This window comes from Sinohyriopsis cumingii, chromosome 6 (assembly GCF_028554795.1).
Source record: "Sinohyriopsis cumingii isolate HCF-2022 chromosome 6, ASM2855479v2, whole genome shotgun sequence".
NCBI lineage: Eukaryota > Metazoa > Mollusca > Bivalvia > Unionida > Unionidae > Sinohyriopsis > Sinohyriopsis cumingii.
The window spans coordinates 18,124,675-18,152,420 of NC_142966.1; the positions used below are offsets into that span (position 1 = coordinate 18,124,675).

Below are 27,746 nucleotides of genomic sequence, written 5' to 3' on the forward strand. Positions count from 1 at the left end.
CTCCATGGAAATCGATTCGTTTTTATAAGCTGTGGACGATATGTGCAACGGATATACTAATCTATTCCAGGCATGAACTTTTGTCATCACATAGCAAAATCAATTTAATACTTTCTGGAAAAATGCCTTTTTTAACATGGTCTTATCTGGTGGCAAGCTCTGGTTCAATGGAAAAATAATTTTCATAATAAAACGATATTGTACAAAAACTGGCATGAACGTGGAATCGTGTTCTACATGAAATCATATACACAAATGGAGATTTTGTTTTCGATTTTCAGGATTTTAAAGAAAATTTCTTTTTTGAAACTTAACGTCAATGTTATGAAATTTCATATGCTATTCGCCAGAGATGGAAGCGTGATTTTCATATGAAAAACCTGTGTCGGTTGAAATTGACACACACAGTTTCAAAAACTAACGCGCACACGATTCTATAAGGATTTGTTTATGAACCATAAATAAATTATCTTTTACATACGATACTAAATGTCCATTATTTTTAACTACCAACACATTTCTTGTGACATGTAGAAGGGCTTCTTCGGATTTTTGCAGATGTTGTAAAGCAAATTCCGAGTAAATTCTACATCTTCTGTGGCAGTGTCAATACGTGCTATTAATTTGGAGACGAATATAAAAAAATGTACGATGTTCTATTTGTTGTTGTTCTAGGGTTTAACGCCATTTTTCAGCACAAGATAGGCTATACATGGCGATCAGTATCCCTTGTGGAGGAAGTACCCTGGAAAACCCAGGGAAGAACCACCGACCCACGAGAAGCTACTGGCAGGCTTTCCCACGTACCCACGCTAGCCGACCCTTGGACTCGAACCCACGCATACAGAGGTGATATGGCAGTGATCCGGAACGGTGAGCGCTTTAGACCACTCGACCAAATGTACTAAGAAAATAGATCATCCAAATCTAAGTTTTAAAGTTGCACATGGTTTTGTGGATGCAAAAGACTTGAATAACACTTGTCTAATATATATTTGTGTGCGCGGGCGTTTGTAAAATTCAAAAATTGCATTCCTTCATTAGCTGGTGCTACGTCAGCTCTTAAAATTGCTTACGGTATTAAATGCAGTGCACAATACTATCTGATCCCTCTAAACATTCATCAAAAATGGATGATTTTAGAATGCACACCGAATTTCGCGTAGCAGCGTATATACGTTTTTGTGTCAACAGCTTGACCCATAGTCCGGAAATGTCATTGTTATTATCAATGATCTATGAAAAATTGTCTGCCTGTGCAGCAAACGATTTTTTTGTTTAATTTTCATTATTAATTGAATTTACTTCTGTCTGGAAAGATTTATCTATGATAGCAATTAGCCAAGAAAAATGATACCCGTGTCTTGCCCATGCTTCTGATGCGATACGAAAACTGTCGATAAGGAGGCCGTCTTGTACAAACATCGGGTATGAGTATTATCATCTTGGAACGTACTTTCTCTTTATTTCTTAAATGTCTATTTAATAAGTTGGACTCGAAATCACAGTAGGTGGATCATATAGTGCAGTTTATGTTAACAATTCGAAACTAAACTGATGTCACGTTCTGCAGACAAATAGACAAAATAAAACTTTGCCAAAATGCCAGAAAGAGGACTTTGTATTTTTCTAAACGATACATCGGTGTTCATTCATAATATGAGACGGTGGACTCGGGGAATTCTCAGACTTCCTTTTAATTAGTATCATGATTAAAACATTTTTACACAAAAATATAGTACTTACATGTAATCAACAATAACAACTATACAATGTTCTCATCAACAACTTGAAACAATTTGACGAAACCAATAGTGAAAATACTATTCTACAACCAGGTCACACAATTCAGTGCAAACAATAACAGTAAGAAAAACATCTATATATAAACAATATTATAACTGTACTAAAAAATAAAATTTTCTAACAAATGAATTGTTATCGTGACAGTATTAACAAAGAATGCGGAAACAATGTCCATGGGTGTGTACAAGCTCATATCCATAAGACTAGCTAATGTCAAAATTTTGGAGTCTTCACAAATGAACAGACAATCGGACTATGGATATATCCATATAGCGTGACTAAATTTGATAACTGCAGTTTGAGTTTAATTTTTTAATTTATGTTTTCGGGGCTTTGGGTTGGGTTTGCATGAAAATTTAAGTAAATCTGAAAGCAAAGGGTGAACAATTTGAATACAAGGCTTTACACTTGGTCCAAAGTATGGAACGATCGTTTAATCATAGGGGAAAGGACAGCTGGGGGACTGGGACTTTCATTTCCTCCAGGATGGATGGATGGATTGATGGATGGACACACACACACACACACACAGAAGCAGACATTTTTCAATAAAGTTGATGGACAGAATTAGTCTTTTTTTCAACAATTGAGCACAAATGTTCTGTTCTTCGCGGTGGTTTTGTTGCCGGTTATTGCCTGCGCATGCGTGATGTAGCAAATCTAGATCAATAAATTAATAATTTGCAATGCAGGAAGTTCAGAATGAATGCATTATTAACCTTAACCGAGGTGGCTTTTCATGTTTAGCATACTATAAACGTACTTTCACTAGAGCTGATGACTTGGCGTAGATCGAGCTTACTCCTTTTCGGAATAGTTTTGTTTTATGTGGCTATTACTGTCCCATGCCAGTACAGCGTCATGTGCACAGTTCTTGAGAGAAAAAGTAGCGAGTCTCCAAGCAAAAACAATGGCTGACGTTTTCAATAGATGGCCTTAATTTAAAGTGCAAAAATATGACTTACATTCTACTTACACTTCTATACATCTATCGTTTTAGTACGGCACAATTTTATTATGGCAGAATTCTATTTCCATATTACTCTTCTGTCAGCTACACAAGCCTCGGCAAAAGCTAGGTTTTAATATGGCTGTATAGACTCAAAAGTTGGCTAAAAGGTCGCGATACAGAGAAAAACTCGCGCTGTATTAGGATATTAAAATTTTTTTTATCGTTTTCGTTGGCAGACGTCGTACTTGTTGGCTCACGGATTGTGCGCATGACGCCGTGTCTCAGAGAAAGACTGGGAAAAAGCCGAATGGTAACACCATTATGTGACTGTTCAAGATTATCTTTATGTGACTAAACTCATGTCTTTACATGGCTGAATAATTTCTGTTTTTACATGGCAGAACTAACTTCGGTCTTTACATGGATAAACTTTCGTCTTCATTGTCTACATTACAAGCAATTTTATATCATAATTATGGAGCATGGCACTTAATCTTGATGGGTCCTCCACAGCAGAGACTCAAACTTATGTTTCTTGTCAGAACATGCACAGACTTTGCTACTAAAATGCACTTAAGCTTTAAAAATCTGCTTTATGCAAGAACTGTCACCTTACGTTTCTTATCAGAACATGCACATAATTTGACTTTTGGTGCGACAACTGTTTCTGAATACGTAAGACACCATCTCCAGTGTTTCTCTACATGATTAAAGTTTACTTTGTGTACGGTAACAGTCCGCGCTGAATTTGTTAGTAATCGACACTGTCTCGTCTTTGGTTGTGCCCCCACCCCCAAATCAAAGTAGAAATCTATTGCTGCACTACTCTGCAAATTCCAGCACGAGGAGGTGATGGATAAGAAGCCGATGGGCCAGAGGATGACTGGCGAGTTGTTTCATTGGGTAGTGAGATCGCTGCCCTTGATTTGTACGCAAGTTTGTCTGCTACTTCCGGTCTGTCAAACGGGGTGGTAACCATATCCGGCCATTTGCCTTGTACCAAAATTGGTGGATGGTTCATCGCTTTCAAGCTGCAACATAAAGACCAATTTTAAAAATGACAAGCTTGGTATTATTTTTTACAAATTGCATTATTCGAAGATACAGACGTATCTTTCGTGATTAAACGACTCTTTATCCAGATCCCTCGCTTTTATTTAGTCTAGTTAAAAAGGAACACTATACTATTATGGCTTATTTATGGTGTGGGCGGACGGACACGCACACAGACGCCAATTGGCCGCCAAATAGACTTCCATCAAGGTATGCTGGATAAAATAGAAATAGGTAAAGTTGTCTCAAAGAACTGGGGGATTTCTGATGAATGTTGATTTCGGCATTAAAAATTGGAGTCATTTTTAGAGGTAAGTTGGTGGGAATGTATACAAAATATTGTTAAATTACGTATTTTCCCTTGCAGTGTTTCTCTCACACATTCCTATAGATTTACAAATTGTATAAAGGCGAAGGATAATTTAAAATCGTGTGTTTGACAGGGGCGTTAAAGAAAATTCTTTGCCATTTCCCATCGACATTTTCAAAAATCCAGAATAGGCAAAATGGTATAAAACTTGTTATTTCATAGTTCGGCTTATGTTATCAGACCATACATTACTATTTCATAAACATCACTTCGGTTTAATTTTAATTTTTGTAATTTTCAGTAGGTGTAGCCATATAATTAAGCCGTTATTTGAAAAATGTTTCAATGCATTGTAATCAGAGCGTCTTAAAATTAATCGATTGACATCGGAAGTTCAAGCCATCTTTTGACAGCATTTGTGTATACCACACTTATACCCGTTACATTTTTAAATAAAGGTCTGTCAATATCCGGCTTATTTAACCATTACACTCACTTTCTGTTTGGCCTAACGATGTGTCTATTTGGCAGCGATAATCTAGCAATATAGCACGCCGGCGAATTGTTGACGGTTGACCATGTAGCCGTTCTGGAGTGGCCATAGCAATTGTATTGGCTATCTGACTTCTCAATAGTTGATATGGACGGCGAATTCCACTGACGTCTATCAAGCTTTACCTTGTGCAGCCTGTAGGATATAAAAATGCAAACGTCTACAGCTCTTTTTCAATCTAATAGTGAGTAATAACCTTTTTAGGTATTTGCAAACACGAACCGTCCACTATCCAACATGAAACAGTGCAGTGTGACCCATTAACTTCTTGGGAAAGGAAATATGATTCGTTCAGACGAGGGGGTTTATCAGTTAATTAGAAATAGTCCAATATCCTGTGATACTAAATCAGCAGAAATCTCTCAACTATTCTTTGGTAAGGTTTCATGCGTATCTTGACACTTTGGAAAGATGGAATGTTTTGCAAATGTAGAAAAAAAAATGTACTGTATAATTAGTATTTTTCAAAAGCGATTGGTGAGTACAAATTCTGTATACACTTGAAAGAAAACAGCAAATTATGAGTACCCTAGCAAAAGATTACTTCTCAACTGAACAAACACCCGAGTTTGCAATTAGTGCTAAACGAAAACTATGTTATACTGATTAGGTTACAAAGAATGTAACATAAAATTTGAGCAGGTTATCTCTAAATTTGTGAACCTTCTCGCTGTAGGAATACAATTTAAGGCTGCAGGATAATTGATTCATCAGAGGGATTGCATTTTTTTCTTCTTTTAATGATACAACTGAGGTATATTGTTTTACTTTTTTCTTCATGGAAATTCTTAGAACTGTTGCTTTCTTGTTTGATGCTTATCCAAAACGGGCTACAAATAATCGAGATCTGTCTGCAGAAAGACAGAGAGCGAGAGAAAGAATACACGTCGAATGTGTATATTAGCCAAATAACTTGCACTACCAAAGAGGTGCCTTATAATTGATGAATATACGTATTGATGGTCGCCTCACTCGCTATAGATTCCCTTACACTCAAAGCAACTGCCCCTAGCATAAAATCATTTCATCATCCCACATATTCATAATCCTGTCCATTTGTAAATTATTGCTCGTAGCCATTTAGTGATACAAGCAGGAACTAAAATTTTGTACAAACAACTGGCGGTGCGAGAGACGTATGCACATCTATGTGACCACCTGGAACAATAAACTGGGGTACCGTAATATCTTTAATTTTGCCCCCCCCCCCCCCCCCCCGGTCACTGTTGTTATCACTATTACAGTGACTAACACACAGCATCATCAAACGAAACATTACGCCGTCATTGACCTGTTGCTGAATGTAATCAGTAGTGTGGAATAGGTTAGATAGATGAATCACACGCACACAGCGGGCGCAGCACCATTACCTGACATAGATCAACACGATGAATCCGACGAGCACAAGTAGTATCAAGGCACCACAGATCACCGAAGTCACTATCCGGCGGTTCCCCTCTTCTGTCGAATAATAATAATAATAATAATAATAATAAAAGCAATATCATTTAAACACACATCGCACTGCTGGACACGTAATGTGACACATTGTGGACTATAAAATGTTTTGAAAATTGATGCAAAGGTGGCTGAATAGCACAATTAAAAATCGCATTCAATATAATTTTAGTTAAGAAAAGTATAACCTAACAATAACATTTCTGTACGTGTTCATACCATCGTTGTAAGATTTTACGATTGATAGGTTTGAAATGTATGAAAAAGTTCTTACGCGTATTGGTCGTGTTGCGTTTGGTATTAACGTTAATGCCTGTTTTCTCAATGTTAAGTTCCTCATCTTCTTCCATCTTTATTTTTGACGTTTCCGTCTTTCCTATTAGCTTGGCATTCTCAGCTTCTGTTGCTATTATTTTTGCTTCATTTTCGTTTGATATATCTGGAGTTTCCGCATCTTCACTTTCTTTCATCCTGCTCGGTTCATTGTTATTCACGTCCATACTTGTAGTACGCATAATCTTTGTTACAGGCTGCTTTCTTTCTGTGCTTGCTGAGATTTTCTCCAATCCAGGAAAAGGCGTCATCCCAACACTTTTATTCTCTGTATCATCGTTTGAAAGGGATACGTCTAATGAGGAGACGTTTGACGGTATATCACTTTGGTCTTGAAATATATCGTCTTTTGCCTTTGTTTTAACAATTTCTTCAGTAGAATTTTCATTGATTTTGGTGTGTTTATTCTCCACAGCCGCAGTTGTATTCCTAATTGTATAATCCACGATGTTTGGTCTCCGGGTATTCAATTCTTTTGCCACGGACTGTATGGTGGACAAGTGATTCTTTGAATTAGAACCAATGTTTGCTTTTTTCGTGCTTTTTTGCGGAGCGTGTTCCCTTTGCTCAGTATCAATTCGAGATTTATTTTCATGGGAAGATGCAACAGCTTGCATGTCTAAGGACCACGAACCTACGTCAGATGTCTGCATCTTTGGCACCCCTGTTTTGATTGTTGAAGCAAAGGTGTTTGGAAATCGTGTTCCTGTCTCTAATGTTTTTAATTCGGTATGAAAGGGGTACTGAACCAATTTTACGTGAGGCTCGATGTCTGCGGTTACTTTTACACTTGAATTATTCCCTACTTCTCTTTCCTTTATAGTGATTTTATTCGGTTTGATTGACGAAGCACCTATAGCTTGGAGACTATTCTTTCTTTCGTGTTGGGATCGTGATTCAGTATTGTCGTTTTTTGAAAAAATCAAAGGTGATAAATTAGCCGATCCTCTGTTTGAAGCGGATCCTCTAATGAATGAAAGTGATGTCCACATCCACTCAACCGTGTCAGATTTCTGAGGTACCTTTCTAGGGGAAATACGCAGCGATGACGCTTCTATCAGAGGGGTCGAGATTTTTTCCTGTCTCAGAGGTACCTTCTGAGTAACAGGTGCGGATTGTGCTTTCGTACAATTGAGGTTTGTAAGAAACCCTTCCTTACTTAATGAACTTGGGTTAATAATAGGTCTAACTTCTGCACGTGGATCTTCATCACTGAAGCTTTGGTGATGTGGTGTATGTCCCTGATATTCCTTTGGACTTTGATCTTCTGATGCACCTCTGGTCGAAAGTGAATTCGTATCTTGTTGATTAACATCACGAAACGACTTCTCGTTGTCTGATAAAGAATTTCGAGGATTTTCATTTGCTGAGATTTCCGTGGCAATTTTTACGCTGGATGCAGGTTCGCGTATTGGATGCAAAGTATCTGACACGTCATATTTAGGTCTCTCCGATTTCTTTTCAGGAACGGTCGAGTTATCTACGACGAAAAGCCTTCTATAAGTGGTAGAAGACATTCTTATCAATCCAATTTTGTTCTCCATTTTTGTCTGTTGTCGAGCTGTAAATGCCGTTGGTACTTGTTTCAAGTAATCAGACGCGTCCTCCGACACCCTTTCATTTGGTAGACTTTTTCTGTCTGAATTCTTCTCTACATAGGTGGCAAACTTATTGGAGTCATTTATTTGTATTGTATGATTTGGATACGAAGATCTACATGAACTAGAATGCGTGGGTCTCCGTGCCATTCCAAATATGCATTCCCCAGCACTGCTGGTGGTAGACATTGAATCAGATGCAAAGAAACTCGAAGATATGTCTCTCATAGTATTCTCTGCGTTTGATTCCTTGACTATGTATTTCGTGTTTCCGACCGATGTCATTTCCCAAGTAGAGTTGTCGGCCAATGCATCTTTCCCATCAGGTTTTCCAACGGCACTCGTGTCCGATGATGTTTTCGTCATGCTGGGACGAGAAATGTTCCCTGCAACATTATCGTTTAAATCAAATGGCTCTGTCATTGAAGAAAAAAGTGCTGAACTGCGTGCAACACTGGCCCTCATTACACCATCATCAACGGTTCTTCCTCTTGTTATTTGTGCCTCGGATGATCGCGTATAAACATTTCCTGTATAATCTGACTTGTCTCCTGGAAGTGTAGTAAGCGACGTTTCTGAAGTTGTGATTACCTCTTCGGTTTTCGTTTTTCGTTGCAGCGGATGGTCATGATACAGTTTCTTGTTTGAAACAATTGGATCGGTCATCTCAATCAACTTTGACATTTCTCTCTGTTTGACCTCATCAAGGAAACCAGTTTGATTATATGAAATTGCAGTGCGTTTTCCCCATGCTCTAATCTTTGATTGTCTCATCTCTTTAGTTATCCAATTTGGCATCGTCACAGTTTCTTTAGAATCGCGAAAATCTATTTTGGACCTGTAAATAGGAGAAGTCCATGAACTTTGAAAACTTGAACTCGATAACCGAGATAAAATGGAGTTTCGTGAAAAATCACCTGTAAACAAGCTTTTCTCCTTTCTTATTTCGTCTCTACTGAGATCAGCTTCCGTAATGTCTTGTCTAAAAGTTATCGTTGTCATCCGAGAGCATGGGATTTTGCTCTCAGATGTTCGACTATTCTCCATAGCTACTTCGTTGGTTGTATAAGCATTTATTTTCGATGAGACGTTACCATCTCTGTTAAAAATAATTTTGTCTTTTGAATGTCTGACAACACTAACAGAACTTTCCGTAGATGACAACTCTGTACTTTGGCTGAATGAAAGCATCTTTTTGGTAGAACAATCGTCAACGCCTAGTTCCCTCGTGACTAATTCTTGTAATCCATCATTATTCTTCCGAATTTCAATTACATCTGGCTTCACTTCCACACGTACAGAACTGATAGATGCAAACAAGCTGGAAAAACCAGATAAAGTTTCGTCTTGGACACTTTTGTTATTATCTGTGGCTGCGATACCTTCAGTCATATCGACACTAAACTCTTTTCCATATGAATTTTCTGCAATTAATTCTGACGCATTCTCTAAGCTCGTCTTTTCCTTCTTTACAGGTGTAGCAACCATTGATATTCCACCAACATTCGATTTCCTTTCAAGCGTCATATTTGCAGTTTTCACATTATGTTTCAGATTGTTGACTTTCAAATCTGGTATTCCGGATAATTCTGATTTATGCATAACTGTCGAAATAAATGCCTTTGAACTATTTGTCGTATGCTCGTAGAACGACTGTTCCCTATTGGTCCTGTTTGAAATAAAGAACATTCCTCCGTTGTGGTCATCAGATTCAGGATTAGAAGCACTGTAGTCCTTTTTTCTTCCAAAATCTGTTACTCGACCGACATATTTTTCTTTGTTAAATTCAAGTGCAGTTGCTGGATTTTTAAAATTGGGAATGATGTATGTAGAAAATGGTCTAGATGAGAAAGTGAAGGCTGGCCATGAAGATTTAATTTTTATCTTTTTTACAACTTGTCTTAAAGTTTTTGGACTTAAAGGTTTAGGAGTGGTTACCTGGATATTGGGAAATTTGCTTTCGTGTTGCCCAGAGTCGGGTGTATGGAACGTGGAGAGAGATGTATATTTTAATATCACGTCTTTTTCGTTTTCTCTTGTCTTTGAACTTTCATCTTTCTCAAAATCTACGTACTTTGTACCCACATGTCTACCAGAGTGTTCACCAGTCTCCCTTTTTTGCTTGGCAGGCTCAAATATAAATGTCCTTAGAGGCATAGCAAAATGTGTTGAATACAGCCTTTCAGAAGTACTGTACATTGTTGGATCGTGCATTCCTTTCCTATCGCTTTTATTTGTCATTTCATCCCGTCCCCGTTGGTGTTCAAGAACTTCATCCTCTTCATACGCTTGTCCGCTAGGCGACTCGTTCGGTATTTTTGGCGTCTTAAGATGGGAATGCTTTCCAGATCGGACCTCAGCAACCAACACACTCGTTGTTCCCCCGTGTGAATCTGATTGACCCATAATATCAGCGCGCCTTCTCTGAGTCGCTTTGAACCTTCCAATCTTGTCAGCCATTGCACTTTTCCTGTTCTCTTGTTTGTTGTTCAAAGAACCATTTCCGTCTCCATTTTGGCTCGGGTTTTCCGATTCCTGGAATCTCTTACTCGCTTCATGTATTTTGTTGGGCCTGCATGCATCAAATCTTTGCTCGATACTTTCTGGCATATTGCATACTACATTTACTTCTGACTCGTACTTTTCAGCTGGAAAAGAAAGATACGTGGGATTATATATAACCGCAAAGTCGACTTGAATGTTATTTACAGCCATGCAATAACGTTTTGCCGATGTGCAACGCAAAAGAAAAATGTACCACTAGCCAAACATAAACCATCTGGCAAATGAAGGGGACGGAGGAAGAAATGAGAAATTTGCAATCGTCAACAACTACATTGAGCAGATTATAGAGTTTTGTCTTTTGTGGATATGAGTTGCTTACGGAGAGATTAAGCATGGAAGTGAAGTCGACGAGTTTTGCTTTATACACTGATAGCCTTTATAAGGAAATGGCTGCGTGGACAATTTTCATTGTACAGTAAAACATCAATGATAAGATATCGTCTTTTTAACTGGTATTTCACAAAGTAACATGTCACAAATGGGCCCGACAATTAAACATTTTAGCGTTTTACCCCTTTTACAAACAAGTTAATAGAGTTGACTTGCAAAATATAAAATATTTCGTTTGTTAATGCCTTTAGATGCTAAAAACGAATAGTTTTTATTGGTCCTTTATTATTACACTTACTCAAGCAGGTGTGATGCTTATATTAAATTTTAAAGTACGTTTTTTTAATGGAATGCATTTAGCTATTTTAATTGTGAAAATATTAGCAAATCTAATAAAAAAATATGTAACAAATTAGTTCCATCTAGATTTAACTTTCGCTTGAAAACCATAACGTCTCTATTTGTACAAGAGGAGATGTGTAAATTTGGTCAGTATTGAACACATTTATATAATTGCAAGTTGGTTTACGTAAAAGCCCCTACGGAGTATAATGTTGTAGATTTAGTTGCATTGTTTTAATTATAATTTTATTATAATTAAAACAAAGCAACCAAAACTATAACATAAACGTACAAATGAAGAAACTGACTTTTATGTTCATGCAAATAATCGGAGAATATTAAGTCCAGCAATTCACTCCATCCCAACACGAAATAACCATGGTTAAATAAGAGTTACGTCCCTGTTATGAAAGTATTTTACAAGAGCAGTCAGTTGAGGATTCGCGGTACTAATTTAGTTCCCATAGTAAACCTATGCAAACACCATGATATTAAAAATTAACTAAAAAATTTTGAGTGCTCATGATCAAATCTATATTAGTATAGATGAAACCTGGATGTCAGCTTCTCTGTAGAGGAAAGGATACGAGCCACGGCATTTTCTGGACCTGTATTTGTTTGAAACGTGCTTTCAATTCCGCACCAAAGAGTCAGGTGCTAATTTTAGTAATGAGTGTTCCAAACTCAAGACTGTTAAAGGACTGAAATTTCACCAATAAAACAATGTCTCTATTTTTTTTCACTTACAACTAGGATAAGCTCTCAAATTATTCTTTTTCCTACAACATAACTTACATTATTAACCAATCCTGGTCAGCCAAACCCATATGTACTCTAGGTTAAACCATTCCCAGGCTGATTCCCATTTTTACACACCATTAGGTCTCACTGGATAGTTTCGTATTTTGACACCCCTTTAAATTTTAAGGTAGAAGGCATGAACCTAATTATCACAAGCCTAGCATTTATAAATTCACAAACAAGCTAAATCTATAATGTGGTTTAGATTTACTTTGAGTTAGGCTTGGAAATGGGTTAGCTTGTTAGTGACTGCCTGTCACAGTTAGATGAGAATTGGAGATCAAATGCGTAACTTGGGCTGCAAATGAGCAGCCGATGTGGCTTACGTATTTACGTGTGTCTGCTACAGAGGTAAATATCTAAAAATCTAGATGGTTGAGGGGTGATGAAAAGTATGCTAATTTGTTATAGTACCAGTGAACTTTATTCATGTATAAGGCACATACTGATTCTTTTAGCTGCCTTGTCACAGGAAAATATTCAAAATAGCTTTTTCTTGTCAAAAATGAATGTAAAATTTAGGGGTTGGTGGCAGTGTTGGTTCAGTATAAAACCCACCAGTTGAATCAGGAATTAACTTGATTACTGCAATCAAAATCTCACATGTATGCTTTCTACAAAAATCATTAGTTTGTTTTTATTTGCATCTTCAATGTGAAATTATTCTCATTTTTCTGTAATTGGTCATTGTTGGATGAAAATTCACCAGATAAACTGTCCAGTGAGACGTTAGTACTGTGTGTCCTTGACAAAGCAACTCCCGTGTGAAACATTCTCTTGTATACTGTACAGGAGGGTGTGATGCGATTTGGATTTTTAACATAGCTTTAATAATTATAATATAACATTTACGTTCTCTTTGACAGAAAACGCTAGATTAACTTAAATTACAAGGAATTTCGCAAATGATGAGAAATCCACAAATTTTGCAATGCCACCAAAAATCCTGAACATCCCGCAATATCTTCTATGCAATAGGCTTATATTTGTATATATTTATACCCGTCACAGATAAAAGCAGAAACTCTGGGACATCATTTTCTCCGTATTTCCACAGATTCCGCAGTATCAGCGTCTCTTGGTAAGAATTCAATACGTCAGCGTCAGTAGGTTCTCGCATAGGTAAATTTCCAGGATCACAATCCACTATAGTTTTGAGAGATGACGTCACAAGTGATGCAGATGAACACCTTTTACCCGTCACATCCTTGTTGACACGAAGCACACGAATGTCTGTGTAAGAAATGCGTAAACTGGATACACAGTCAGTAGTAGAGATTTTGCACCGACAATTATTCTTTCTTATGATCTCATCTGGAGCGGTTTGAGCACTGCCATCGAACACCAAGTACAAGTCTTTAGCACGAGTGATTACACTGGAGCACATGTCAACGATACTTTTCTCTGCAAGAACGAGAAAATGCAGAGTGTAATCAACGATTACATGGCCTACCTCTGAAGCTTTTCGCACACTATAGTAGCCTTGTAAACATTATCATCCAAAAAATAAATTTTGATGAACGTGATATTGACTTCGATATATAGACCCTTTTTCCAACTAAAGCTTTGTTTAAACTTTTTATTTTTACATTTGATATTTCTGCAATTTTAAGCTGTTACTTTCAGTCGGCACCATATAGCTAAAACAATTCCGACATCCCATTAAACCACATACATACATACACGGGGCATTACAGACATAAGACACTAAAATAATTTTTTTCTATTATATTATAATAAGCCAAGGGTGTCTCTTTGTCGAACGAATCCAACACTGACGTGAATTCTACTAGAAGTACTTGTTTTCCCCTTATTTCCAACGAGCCCAAGACTGTAAATAAATTTCCTCTAATCATTGCAGAACCACAGATACCACAACTTTACATTTGCATGCCAACCTCACGACTGCATGGTTTCCCCTTATTACGTTTCGGTGCCGTGGTGTCAGTACTGCAGGCCGCGAAAGTATAAATGCAACTCAAACACCAAATACGGGGAACTATTTTCCTACTGCATCCCAAGGTCAGTCAAATCATGATTGGAAGCCTCATTTCGCGTGTAACTCTACACGATAATTACCATTATAGCAACAAAAGACGTCTCCAGATCATGGAACAATCCCTTCTCAATTATTCCATTGTACAAATTTATCAATTCTTTTCATAAGTACTTCACAGGACGATACAGATTCAATCAACACAATTATATTTTAATAGAAACAAAGGCCCATTTATGCAGCTTTGACCTAAACTCGCAAAGAAACTAAACCATGCCATCATAAAATCTCATTAACACTGCACTCAGTCACGTTTGCTTCTAGCAACTGGCTAATTATTCGAGTTGATGAATGTTTCCCCGACACAGACTTCCCACTTATCAAACAATTAATAAAAAAATCTCAACTCTGTAGAAATGGATACGTAAATACAAAGGTCACAAACCCTAGATTTATCACATTATCAAAATAGAGTGACAGCACGATCATATAAGTTAGCATTTTATACAATAGTCATATTTTAATTAGGTAGAATTAAAAAGTTTTCTTTGTAGAACGAACTATTGTTTAACAATTTATATAATTAGTCATTGCTAGTTGAAATAAAGTCAGTTGTTGCAATTATTGATTGTTTAGCAACATTTAGCCAGTAAGGCAATTTTAAGCCAGGATTACGGGTTTCAGTTGTTTTGCTTCACTAGGCTACCCTGATTACTGTTCATGCTGCTTCGTTCTAATTATAGGACATGCAATAATTAACCTTCCTATTGGTCGGTTTAAAAACTTGTTAGTATAGACAATATAGTATCAGCAGTATGCTAGTTATGAACATCAGTCAGCCCAACGGAGTCTTTCGGACGTGTGCTGGTGGTAGGATTTTGTTGGATATTTGGAGGCATGGATTATAATAAGGTCGGTTTTATTTTCTACATTTCTTATTTTGTCAATGTAGATGTTTTGTAATTTGTGCATTTTTTAATCATCTTGGGTTACTGTTTAAATTCAACAATAGGCTGTTAGGGATGCAATGAATGAACACTTTAAATTGCTACTCTCGTTATAGTGATATCACTACAGGGTAGTAACTTGTGGAAGAAGTTTCGCTTAAGGAACAAGATAGAATGCAGATATCTGTATGTTAATGTTATTTATTTGCTTAGTGATCTTACTATCCACGTCATGTGTTAGCACAGTACATGAGTGGTAGCAGTAAAAATGCTTTAATTTTTTTATATAGTTGATCACTCATTCAATATTCATTCCCGTAAATTGCAAGAGTGCTTTCATCTATGTCAACTGTGGTATATTTCGTTGCAATCCCATATGACTTTGATCTTGTTTCGAGGAAAAATGGGACCTTTGTCCCAAATGATAACGTACCTAGATTGGTATGATGTAATACATGTTTGATATGTCAGTTTATTTGTACTGTTCACATTCCAACGGAACTGCTATATATAAAATGATAGACAGATCAGATAAATATAAAGATATAAATAAAGAAAGAAAGAAAAAGGATGACTTACCATCTCTTATATTTATTATTTATCTACATAGATAGGGAAACGAACAAAGCTCAAGGGTACACATTACAGGTGTAAAAGTGATCAATGTGACATCAACACAGTAGACGGACAGGCACATGGGTAGAATGGTAGGCCCAGATAAGAACAGGCTATTTGATAACCTATTAAGTTTGCTAAGAGATGAATATATTGCTTAGAGTTTTATACTCGTCGGGTATCGCGCGATAGGCCAAGCTGTACCAGGCGTATATGAAGGGGTGAGCGAATTCGCGATAGGCCAAGCTGTACCAGGCGTATATGAAGGGGTGAGCGGATTCGCGATAGGCCAAGCTGTACCAGGCGTATATGAAGGGGTGAGCGGATTCGCGATAGGCCAAGCTGTACCAGGCGTATATAAAGGGGTGAGCGGATTCGCGATTCGGATGTGTATCATCTTTGGAGCAAGAAGCATAAAGTTATATTAAAAAAAGTCAGTATGATCTATTAGTTCTAGTACGTGGCCCATGTGAAAAGTGCGTGAATACGGTTTTCTACGATTCTAAAAAAGATGCAAATAAGAATTTAAAATAATAAAAAAGGTAGGTATAGGCATTCGCCAGGACATCAAATGTGTCGGGTACAGCTACAAATTAACGTACTAACACCAAGGGTGAATGGCTCTGTGTTAAGCTGCAAATGCACACTCCGTTACAAGAGAATAACTGGTGGCAACGGTCGGATTGGATCAAGGTGCTTATATAATTAGTACTGAGCAAGGTGTATAGAATACTAGATCAAGAGTTGCTTGCAAGACCGTCTGATTCAGGATACAGAGTACTGGAGAGAAATATCGTTGCAGATTTGCGCTGACTGACGAATGTTAGAATGATGCTTTCGGGACTCTGGGGCTGGTACAAAACAAAGCATTGTGGGCCGTGATGCAGACGCGCCAAAAGTCACATGCGTCAGGTAAAGCACTATGCGTTGATGTACACTGGCAGGGCCGTATGCGCCTGGGGTCCCATAACGTCTTAGCCTGGTAAATGTATCACATCATTGCAATATTGTTAAAGATAGTAAAACCGTAAGTAAAAGGTTCTGCTGCAAGAACAGAATGACATTTTCCCAGTGTTTCGACCTGTAAGGTGTGCATAAGCATAACATTTCAGCCCAACGGACGCACGCAGAATTTGAGCCAGTTTCAGCTACAACAAGTAGCACAACAAGCTGAATGTTCTGCACTGTTTATAAACCAAAACAGACTAGTCAGATCAAAACATGGCATATCAAAATGAGCAGCATTTGATGAACCAATACTTGTCTAGATTACAAGTCGCATTCGAGACATGTGCCTGAATGGGTGGATCTTGCGCCAGAGAGTCATGCTTTTCGTCGTCCCCTTCGCGAACAATCTCAACGAATATATAACCCGAAAGATGCTACTGGTGGAAAAAAAAAATTTCAAGGGTGCTTGATGAACGATTTTCGCCTCCCAACCAAATGGAATTGTATCGAGTGCAGCTGAAAGAGAGAATACAGAACATGCGAAACGCTTCCAGAACTTGAACAAAGCATCAAGAGACTGTTTCGCTTTTCCTATCCGACAGCACCAAGCAATGTCACTGAAGTCCTGGCCAAGAAAATTTTACTGAAGCACTAGTATGTTCGTATATGGAACTTAACCTTCAATAAGCGCGGCCAAAACGTTTACATGCCATATATGAAGCCATACAATTTGAAGCCTGCATCGTGCAGAATATCCTACAGGTGCTCGTAGCTAACATTCAGTTGGAATCTCTGCAAAAACAAAACAACTAAGAATATGTGGCTATGGAGCATGCACTAGTTCAGCCAAAACAAGATCGGAGAGCTGTGATGTAATATGATTATTGAAAAAGTCTTCCAACACGACAAGGTAGCTAATGGTAACATTAGAGTGGATTTTATAAGAAGTCCGACTCTACATCCCCGAGTCGTGTCAATTAATTCAAATGTGGACGTAGACGACACGTGAAGAAAAGTGTTCAGAATTCAACATACCTTAAACAAAGATGGCAACAAAAACATGCTACAACCGGTGCAGCGTTGAAACTGCAGGTGCCAGGGCTAGCGCTAGAGACTTTTATTCCTGAAAGAAATGAGAACAAACGGGGCTTTCGGTTGGAGTTCAGACTGTAGCTACATTGGCAGAGACGTCTGTAGCAGCCAGCATCCCAGGTTGCTATACAAAGCTTTTGAATTACACTAGCGCGACCGCCACACTGATGTCTGAAGTTATTTTCAATTTCCCATGCTAAATCAGTCTCCATTTTCCAAAGTTAAGCACTATATTGTGGCTGCAAAAGGTACTGTGCTGAACTTTCAGGATATAACGTTTGGTAAGGGTGGCAACACCTACCACAGCAAAACAGTTGTGCCAAAGTGTGAAGTTGCGGATATATTAAGGACTGGAGAAAACCACCAGTCCGTTTACTTTGCAACGACGTATTCAGGATTAGTACAAGGCACTGTCATTTGTATCTGAAGTAGCCTTTGCTTCTTGCATGTTCAGTAGGGCAACTCAAGAGCAGCAAGAATCGGCAGTTCATTGCGATAACAGACTCGAGAGAGAGCACATAGAAAGGCATGCAGGAAGAAGGGGACACGTAATGTGAATTCACGAAATGCGCATATGTGACAAACAAGCTGGTACACTTAAACCGCCACTGCAAGTGGAAGCACACTTCTGTTGATACCATAAAAAAAAATTCCCAACAGTTAAATCAGTAACGAACTGAGCTAGTAATTCAAAAACAGGAATCAAATCGAAATTGTTGGAGACGATGAACCAGTAAATCTCAGCCGTGAAGGACACACGGTACTAATTATGCGGAAGAACTGTGAACCAGTCTAGAAATGGGTGAAGAAATAGAGTATTTACAGGTTTGGTGGTCCATAATTGGTTAATAATGAAAATTAAAATTTTAGGAAAAATATCTTTTGAGAGCTTATCCTATATGTAATGTAACAAAAATATTGACAAATTTCTACTGATGCAATTTTAGCATTTTTACAGGCTTGACTCAGGAGTACTCAATACTGAAAGTAGCACCTGATTCATTTGGTGCAGAATCAATAACACGTGTTTCATGCACATGTATGTAAACAAAGTGCCGCGGGTCATATGGTGTTCTCCACACATAAGCTTGCACCAAGGTTAGAGTGCATGAAGAATTATAGGTGTCATTATCAGCACCCATAAATTTTAAGTTATTGAATTTTGAATATGAAAGTGTTTCCAAATGTTTACCATTGGAGTTGAATTACTACCGTGAGTCCTGAAGTAGAATCTGAGAACAAAGAATGTTCCGAAAACCCACGCAGCCTGCACGACTAGAAACGTAAAAGCTGTCACGTATGGAGCTAGAAACAGTAATGTCATGAACTGCAATGGAGATCACTCCCTGTACAAAACTACAGGATGACTGTTTGCGACGAACGACTTTTACGCACTTAGCGATGGTAGTTCACTATAGGAACACGCCAAAGGTGGATTTGTTCAGACAGAATTACGTTAGGCATAAATAAATTAATATTTTCAGACAGAGCATGCAGTCTGCGCAATGGTGCGTCTTTACATAGTTACTCGTTAGGACCGTGACGAGTCTTACCAAAAGGAAGCCAACGTAATGGCGATGGCTAAGACGAGTTGACAATTCGAACAGTTTCGGGAAAACACGGCGATTAGTGAAGACGAGTTGTATAAATGACTGAGGTTTCTGACATTTCTTACAGACTTCAAAGTTTAGCGAGCTGAGAAAGTATTATTGTACAATGTAGAATGTAAATACATGTCTCGTGTCGCTTCATTGTAAAATATTGAATCGAGTTTAAAGGTTCCAATTGATTGATGATTTGTTGATTCATTTAATCTCAAGATTAAACGTTTTCATTTTGTATTTGTTAACAAATACTAAGATCTATTTTGATAAGCATCCTAGGATAAATAATGGGACGAACTAGTTACGGATAGATTCGTCGGGTAACTTGATAGGTCACGTGGTACCTGGCCAACGCTGAGTGGATTGAAAATTCTGAAGTATCGTCATCAGACCAAGAAGCTAATAGAACAGCGAGAAAGTCCAGATAATCTTGACGTAACTATTCATGTAAGTGGTCTAGGGATAAAGAATCTATTTAGGCTTTCTACCTCTCTAGCAGTAATTTATAATAAAAGGAACTTCCGGTCTAGAGATTGATAGACTATGAACAACAAAAGAGCTATGTTCACTAAAATAACCCTCTTAATTTCGTTAACGCACGCGCCCTTGTACGTCAAAAGGCTGTTATCCGTGCGGATGCCGACGCCAAGGTTAGGGTTGGTTGGTTGTTATATAGTAGCTCTCCCTTACGTTGTAAAGACAGAAAATCCATTCGGCATACACACATTTCCAATTACTAACATATGAAGACCATAGCTATAATGTTATACTAAATGTCTGAATATGATAATGATTAGAATGTTAGATATTAAGAAATCCAGCTCATCCGTGGTGGAGTAACGGATATGTTACTTATTCTGTATCTGTAAGGACAAAAGGACATTTCCCCTCTCACATATACTGATGATTAAATTGGGTTACATGCAAGGTGCAGGCTTAAAACATGTTGATGTGCAAAGCAGGACTATGATTGTTTCACATCACTCGATACTACTCCATATATAGCCGGACATGTCTTGAATTCGACTGGCAAGAACGAAGTCTTGTCCGTTTTATTCTCAATAATTTCTTACTACAAAAGTTAAAGGTCACAAAGGTCATGCACAACCCCTTATCTAACGATCTCATAAGGTGAACCTTGCACCGTTGAATGTAACGTGGAACCCTATCTGTGTAATAACGTGTGTGTGTGTGATCTGGACATTTTTAACTTAGCTTAACAATTGTTCAGTCATATCGCTCCGATGTCTGAAGTGTGGCAATTTATAGTAATGTCTAGCACTGGGGCATCATGTCGCAGTCATGCCGCATGATGTCCCACCAAGTCACTTTATCCTGATACTAGGCCAACCAGTCCTAACACTAACCTCGTGGTGCTGAACGTCTAGCGAGGCAGCTGTTAGTACTATTTTTATAAGTCTCTGGTATAACTCGGTAGGGATTCGAAACCTGCGACCTCTCGTATCTGAGGCGGATGCTCTAACCACTAGGCCAATGCCATGCATATTAGTCTGCTCCTTAGATGTTTATTAACAACTGCTGCCAACAAAATTGACCATCAGTCATTGTCGATGTACATTATATACCACATGTAACAAATCTGTGATTGTAAAACTTCACTATTGAATGAAAATATCGTACTATAAGAAAAAAGCCACAAGAAGGTGAAGCATAGTTTCAGAGATTTTTGCATAAAAGCAAGAGTCGTGCAAACAGAGTCGCTATTGAGGTGACAGTAACGCCATCTAAATAATAGTTTGGGTTGAGAGAAGCAAAACATTACCTGGTGCGCACCGATAGCTTAGCCTGACGTAACTGGAAATAACTAATCCAGTTCCTATCCACGGAACGTGCAGACTACAAGATTGCTTCGCAGAGCACATGCGGCGTGCCACATATGTGTCATTTTCCCAATAAGAAAGTAGCTTGTCCCCTTCACTGTACTTGCAGCACATCATCGGGTTCTGATCACAGTTGCTAACACCAAACACGCATTCGTCCAGGAATTTGAAAGCATACTGCATTTGGCCTAGAATAATTCGGTTTTCTGCTGGACAAGAAAGTTTGAACTTGGAACATCTGTGGTCAGATCCGTAACAGGCGGTTTCTTGAATCCAGCTCTCACTGTTGTGGTACAATCCTACAGAAGAGAAACATTGAACAGTCAAGATTCTTTGTTTGCAATCAAATCAAGTTTATTGTACACATCACAGTTATGACAGATTGAATGAAAATAATATTAGTTACCGGTTCGAACTATGAACTTTACCTTTCAACTAGATTGTCACACTGCGTTCTTGTTCTCTCAGGTCTTGTAAAATTTCGTGCAAACTCAATTCATTCACCACCACCCTCAAAATAAAAAGTAGGTAAAAAAAATGTTTTGTCTAATGACTTTGACCTTTGAGCTTTTGATCTATGATCCAAATTAATGTTTTTGTACACTGGTGAAATTCTTTGTAAAAGCGAACGACAGTCTATTCATGTGAGTGCGTAATTAGAGTCGATTCCAAACACTACTGAATTTGATCACCGTGAACATGACTTTGACATTTTTCGTCTCGAACACGTAGGTTCCTAGATATATTCCATATATTCTGAAGACCTACGCAGCGTTTGAAGACAGTTTTCGTTTCCATGAAAACAGAATATATAAGATCAAACGACATTAAACATTTACACTCACCTTCAAGAAATTTACCTTAACCTTGACCTTGACCTTGGGTTACTGCTTAATCTTTAGCGTTATATTTTCCTGCCACCAGATAAAGTTGTGCACGAGGTTAATTATGGTTCACTGATGAAGCCAGGAAATATTGCCCTTTAAAGAAAACTTCAAATAGAAGTTGACGCCTGACGATTAGCGGACGGACGGACGTACGTTGTAACCGTTTTATAGTTACAGGAGGGACAAACATGTTACGAACACACTAATAATGATACACCATGAGAGAAAAAAAAGAATTTAGAAAAACACTTTCAAACACTCACAATCTTATATCCATAAGTAGACTCGATACTCCTTACTTGTGACAGTTGTTTTACGAGTCGGCCAGTAGCAACAAATGGTTTTGTTTTTAAGAAATCGGGGCCGGCCAGACCTGAAAACCGCTAGAGACATAGCAACGATTCTAGTTTCTTTCGGGCGCTACATCATTTTTCATCGCCTGATAGGCGATACATGGCAGCCAGTATATTTGGTGGAGGAAGCACCCGGGAAGACCCCAAGAATAACCACAACAGACAGGAAACTAATGGCAAGCTTTCTTATATACCTAAGTTGGTCAAGCCCATACGGGAGCTCGCGTGACCAGAGGCTAGATGTGTTAGTAAACTGTTCAAGGCAAACGCCTTGGACAACTGGACCACCTGGGTATCCTAATAGCTTCAAAAAAGATAATAGAAGAGCCAGATACTGTACTATAAGTTTATATATAATTTAAACAACTTCTCGGGTTAATTTGCTTCGCGATTTTCATTTATCCACAGAATTATGCAAACTATCAACGAATGAAAGCAAACTGATGACGTAGAATCTAAAACATCTACAAATGACAAATCTGCTACAATCAAAACCGGTTTTTTCTTGTTGGTGCTGGGTGGATTTAACAAAAAGCTTGTCTTGGACCACCCTCTTCTCTCAGACACCCGGGATCATCAATCATGTTGACGTGCAAATATCCTTTACATACGTCACATTTCTACCCCTTATAACTATTTACATACATACCATAAACATAGAACATTGTGCATACAATTTCATGATTTAACCTTGTTTATTTCATTACTGTTTGAGGGTGGGTGGGGGTGGAAGGAGGATTATCAATTACGTGTCATTCACCTCAGTGTGTGTAGGATAAAGAAACCTACAAGACGGATCTATCAGCTTACGGATGGACTTGCGAGCTGAGGGACTGAGTAATGTAAAGGCAGAAAACGTTACAACTGTCAGGTCAGTATGGAAATAGTGCTGTAATTTTAATATAAAGTATCCTTTTTAACATAACCTACTTTCTGATATTTTCCTCTAAGATTTGCGGTGATTGTATTTTGGGAGATTCGCGTCTATAATTTGGCAGCCTATGCTTCACGACCACTATTCTATTATATTCTTGCCGACTTGGAATTGCTTTTTGCTTATATTATCATATTTACCTTTGCTAAACCAAGAATCAAGACAAAAGTTTGTTTGGTTTACTATTCTACGGCACTGCCAAAAAAAAAAAAATAGTTAATCTAATACAGAGAAAATTGGACATAAGTGCATTGCCCACGGACACGTGACGTTAGCCGATCCGAGATGGTCCGATTGGACAATTCGACCCTGTTCTTTCAACTGCGAGTCAGACACGTTAACCATTGAGTTACAGAGACTCACGCTTCCATTAGGAGCCTCACAATACATGCCCGCGGCCACATCATCATCAAAACATATTTATGAAAAAAATCAAACAGAAGGCACAACATTCTAGTCTGTAGACCCGATAGTCACTTGAAATAATTTCTGTACATATCTGCTATTTTATCATTATAAAGTAATAAATAACTCAAAATTTTACTCTGGGAAAATGTGTAGGTGAAATTATCCATACCCTAATATCAGGCAACTGTAACCTACGGCTCACGACCTGATTTTATCAGCTAATTTGCATAATAGGGTCCGACTTTAAAAATCGCGTATCCGGTCGGCACCCTGGTACAATGTGCACACACCTGCCCTATATAATCTTATGTTTTGAACAAACAAAAAAAGACATAGCTCGGCTTCCTTTTACTGAATTTTAAAAAGCTTTTGATATTGTTGCATGTCCTTTCATTCATAAAGCATCAGATTTGTTATAGTGTGGAAGAGGTAAATTTTTTTCTGAAACATTTAAAAAAGTTAAATCAGGCGTTATAGTAAACTGACGATGTTCATTTTGTCTTGACATTAGCAGGGGTTACATTAAATGTCATATCTCCCCATACAGACATATTCTCCCACAAGAAAAGAAAAAATCCAGAGTGATAAACCATATAGATCAAAGTCTGCACATGGTACTACACAATATTCATCGCGCTGTCAAGATCCAAATTTCGGCATTTGATCCTATCAATATCCCATCTATCTGGGCCTTAGTATACATTAAAGCAACCTGAATTGGAAGTAGAACCGATAGTATTACAAATTAGGAATACCAACTAGACTGGGATTCGTCTCTATTTACATAAGCATACATTATCGACACAGCTAAACAATATGCATAAATGAAACTGATAACAAAATAAGTTCAATTAAAACTTTACTGCAACAGTGGTAAAGATCACAAACCCCTATCGGCAAGAATGCAGTTATTAAATGTTTGGTACTATTAAAAGTTGCAGATCTTTTGCAGAGATTATCAAATCCCATCAGAACGTACTCCAAGAACGAGATTCTCGTTGGGATTTGTTTGTTTTATTGTTTTCTATGTGTGGCTACACACAATTAAAAAGAAAAATAATTATTAAAGGTTATGAGGATGACCTTAATAATGTTGATAACATTTTTCTGATTCCGTCAAGTTATCCTGGATAAGAAAATGTCTGTTCTTCAGCAAAAATGGAAACAAATTTGATTTTCCCTTTTCCAAAACACAAATATATTTTCTATTATAAATGAAAATGAATGGGTTGTTACTGTTCTTGGCTCATAACGTGACACATGTCCCAAACTTGTGTGGTTTCAAACTAAAGTTTTAAACTTTTCTGTCAGAAAATAATTAGTAAAAATAAAATTGGAAAATAATTTATGCTCCCTTTGCAAAAATTCCGAAACGTTCCAGATCCTCTTTATTTATGATAATTATTTTTGACCGGTTTATAAGTGAATACAGAGAGAATCTCTGCAAATTTTATCAAGGAATTTCGGTGAGGTATAGCAGATAAAGGAAATCTATTATGATTAAATGTATTTATATTACCGTTTAAATTATATACTTATAATAGTTTATTTCATATTGAATGATCAAAATAGGTTCGTTTAAAGAAAACGAATAGAATTTACTTTGTCAGGAAAATGTGCATACATTGACTGTATACATGAAAATTTTATTGCAAATGGCATCTAGAAAATACAAAAGTTTCTTTGCTTTAGACTGAATAGCAATTTGTTTTTGTTTGTCACTTTATCCACATTACGTTTTGATACATTTATATGTATTTAATGTTATTTAAGTATACATATCTATGTATCACAATTGCACGACTTCTATTATACAATTCTGCAATGAATACAAGTAAACGATATAAAGCGAAGAAATGGACAATCTTATTGTGCCATCCTAAAATAAGCATGGTAACGCAAATAAAAATAAGTATCCAGATGTTATATATATATATATATATATATATATATATATATATATATATATATATATATATATATATATATATATATATATATATGCGGATGTATTACAATGTACAATGTTGCCTGTGGAACAAAGGTTATTTTGAACCTTTCCATCAAGGGTGAAATCTAGACTATCCAAATGCTAGCGGCAACTCCTTTCTCAGTACTTTCACTTTTTAATAAATCGGCCAATAATTGTTTAATTTTCTCCACAACGTCATGAATTTTATGAGATCTGTTGAGGTTTTTAAAAATGATCCATTATTGAATACAGCTGGTGCATATTTTATATCAGAACACAAGAATAGTACAAACCAGCATTGTTGGAAATATCTGGTAGCGATGTCCATCCTTGAATTTTATTGTTACAGACTAGACAATTCCCTCCAGTCAAACAAGTAGTCTTCCGCCTATTATTCAGCCTTTACTAGTGGCGGAGACCAACGGCGCTTGTCACTATTTGTGCTGTAGTTTTCAGCCTTTGGCTCTGGCGGCCTATCGAGACGCACACTTCCGCACACGCGTCAGCAATTGAAAATTGTTCAGGTCAAGAACCGATGGATACAGTGTTCTGTTATGACAGGGATTAATACTAAAAAAGCGAATACTTTGTGAGTTTGCTTATCATCGGCATACAAAGGCAAGTTGAAATAAAATTATCGATTGCCAGCGAGAGCCAAAGTTTGAAAACTCTGGCATAAATAGTGCCAAGCACCGTTGGTTTTCGCCACCAGTTATGTCAGAAAAGGCGAAGAACTATTTGTTGGTCTAGACCCCCACTCCCTACATCCATTAAGCTATACTGTTGATTTCCGTTATAACGAACCCCTGTGGCGTTGGCACCGTGACGTGCCTACAATAAAACAACAAAACAAAACAAAAATGGTAGATTCACAACTTTAATATGGAACTTAACGCAAATATAGTGGAATTAATCACAAGATCATATAGTCAAGTCGGTATCATGTTCTAGTCTAGATTCAATGGCGACATGTCATGAAGGGCCAGTTAGACGCTACTGAAAACTTGATTCGTTGTATTTTTTCTCTCAAAATGCCTTTCACACCCACCACACGTGTGCGCACTCAAAATAGAACGAGTTACAGTTTAAGAAGCTAGCTTGAATTTAGCATATCCACGCAGGAAAAGCTTTCAAGAAAACCTTACATTGTGTCGATAACAAGAAATCACCCAAATCATAAACGATATTAGATAGCCGATACATCTAGTACTTCTAGTACTTTGATTCCATATATTCAGGATATTCTTGCTTATCGTGCATATATCTTGCTATATTACTTATTGTCACCAACAAGGAATGCATTTTCACAAGTTGAGACGGTTTTCTTCTATTTAAAAACTAAATAGCTAAATAGTGTGCAGCTCAGCATTTAACTATGACGGCAACTTTGACATAATGGACATATAGTGATCTTGTTTCGTCCAATATTGTTTGTGTTTATAGGAACCAGCTTTCTGGCGCTAGTTGCACTCCCTCACCTTTCAATAACAGACCACCTTCCTTTTCCTCTTTGTAATTACTGTTAGAACCTCACAGAACATTTTCCCCGCTCAAATATAACATTTCGAATAATTTCAGAATAGAATTTAGGTAACGGGGTTGTACGAGAGACTGGAGGACTTTACCTCTGCAAACTATCATTTATTGCTAATTGCTCGCAAATGCAATACAATCATAAAATGATATGACTTACCTAAAACTGTAGCAATAAATGTAAGTACCACACCATATAAAACAGACTTCGTCATGGCATTCGTCTGCGTCCCTTTCTGCTCTACAATCTATGCTATTTACATTGGCACGCACGTGCATTGACTTTTTATGTATTCATACTCCATGCTGCACGTGCATACGATGTTAATGCCACGCATTGGTGGAAAGGTGTATTCTCGACAGCTAGCCGTCATGCAGTTATAGAGAAAAGTTTCTTGAATTTTCACCCAGTATTAGCAATATGTGCTTTTGATCATCATCTACTTAATGTTGTAGCCCCGATGCCGTCGTTTATCATAAATTTCATCATTCTTCGAATCTAGCTAAAGTTTGTA

The 27,746-nt window shown here is 37.6% G+C and overlaps 1 protein-coding gene across 1 annotated transcript; it reads right to left on the reverse strand.

Annotated features, from left to right (window-relative positions):
- Positions 1-1,673: 1,673 nt before the first annotated feature.
- Positions 1,674-27,473, reverse strand: LOC149796440 (uncharacterized). Its single transcript, XM_089961120.1, has 7 exons — positions 27,392-27,473; positions 21,087-21,443; positions 13,104-13,505; positions 6,407-10,711; positions 6,045-6,135; positions 4,618-4,809; positions 1,674-3,789 (listed from the first exon to the last, which is right to left on the reverse strand). Exons 1-7 carry the CDS (start codon positions 27,444-27,446, stop codon positions 3,570-3,572), a joined length of 5,622 nt encoding a protein of 1,873 aa, XP_089817246.1. The 5' UTR covers positions 27,447-27,473; the 3' UTR covers positions 1,674-3,569.
- Positions 27,474-27,746: the final 273 nt, after the last annotated feature.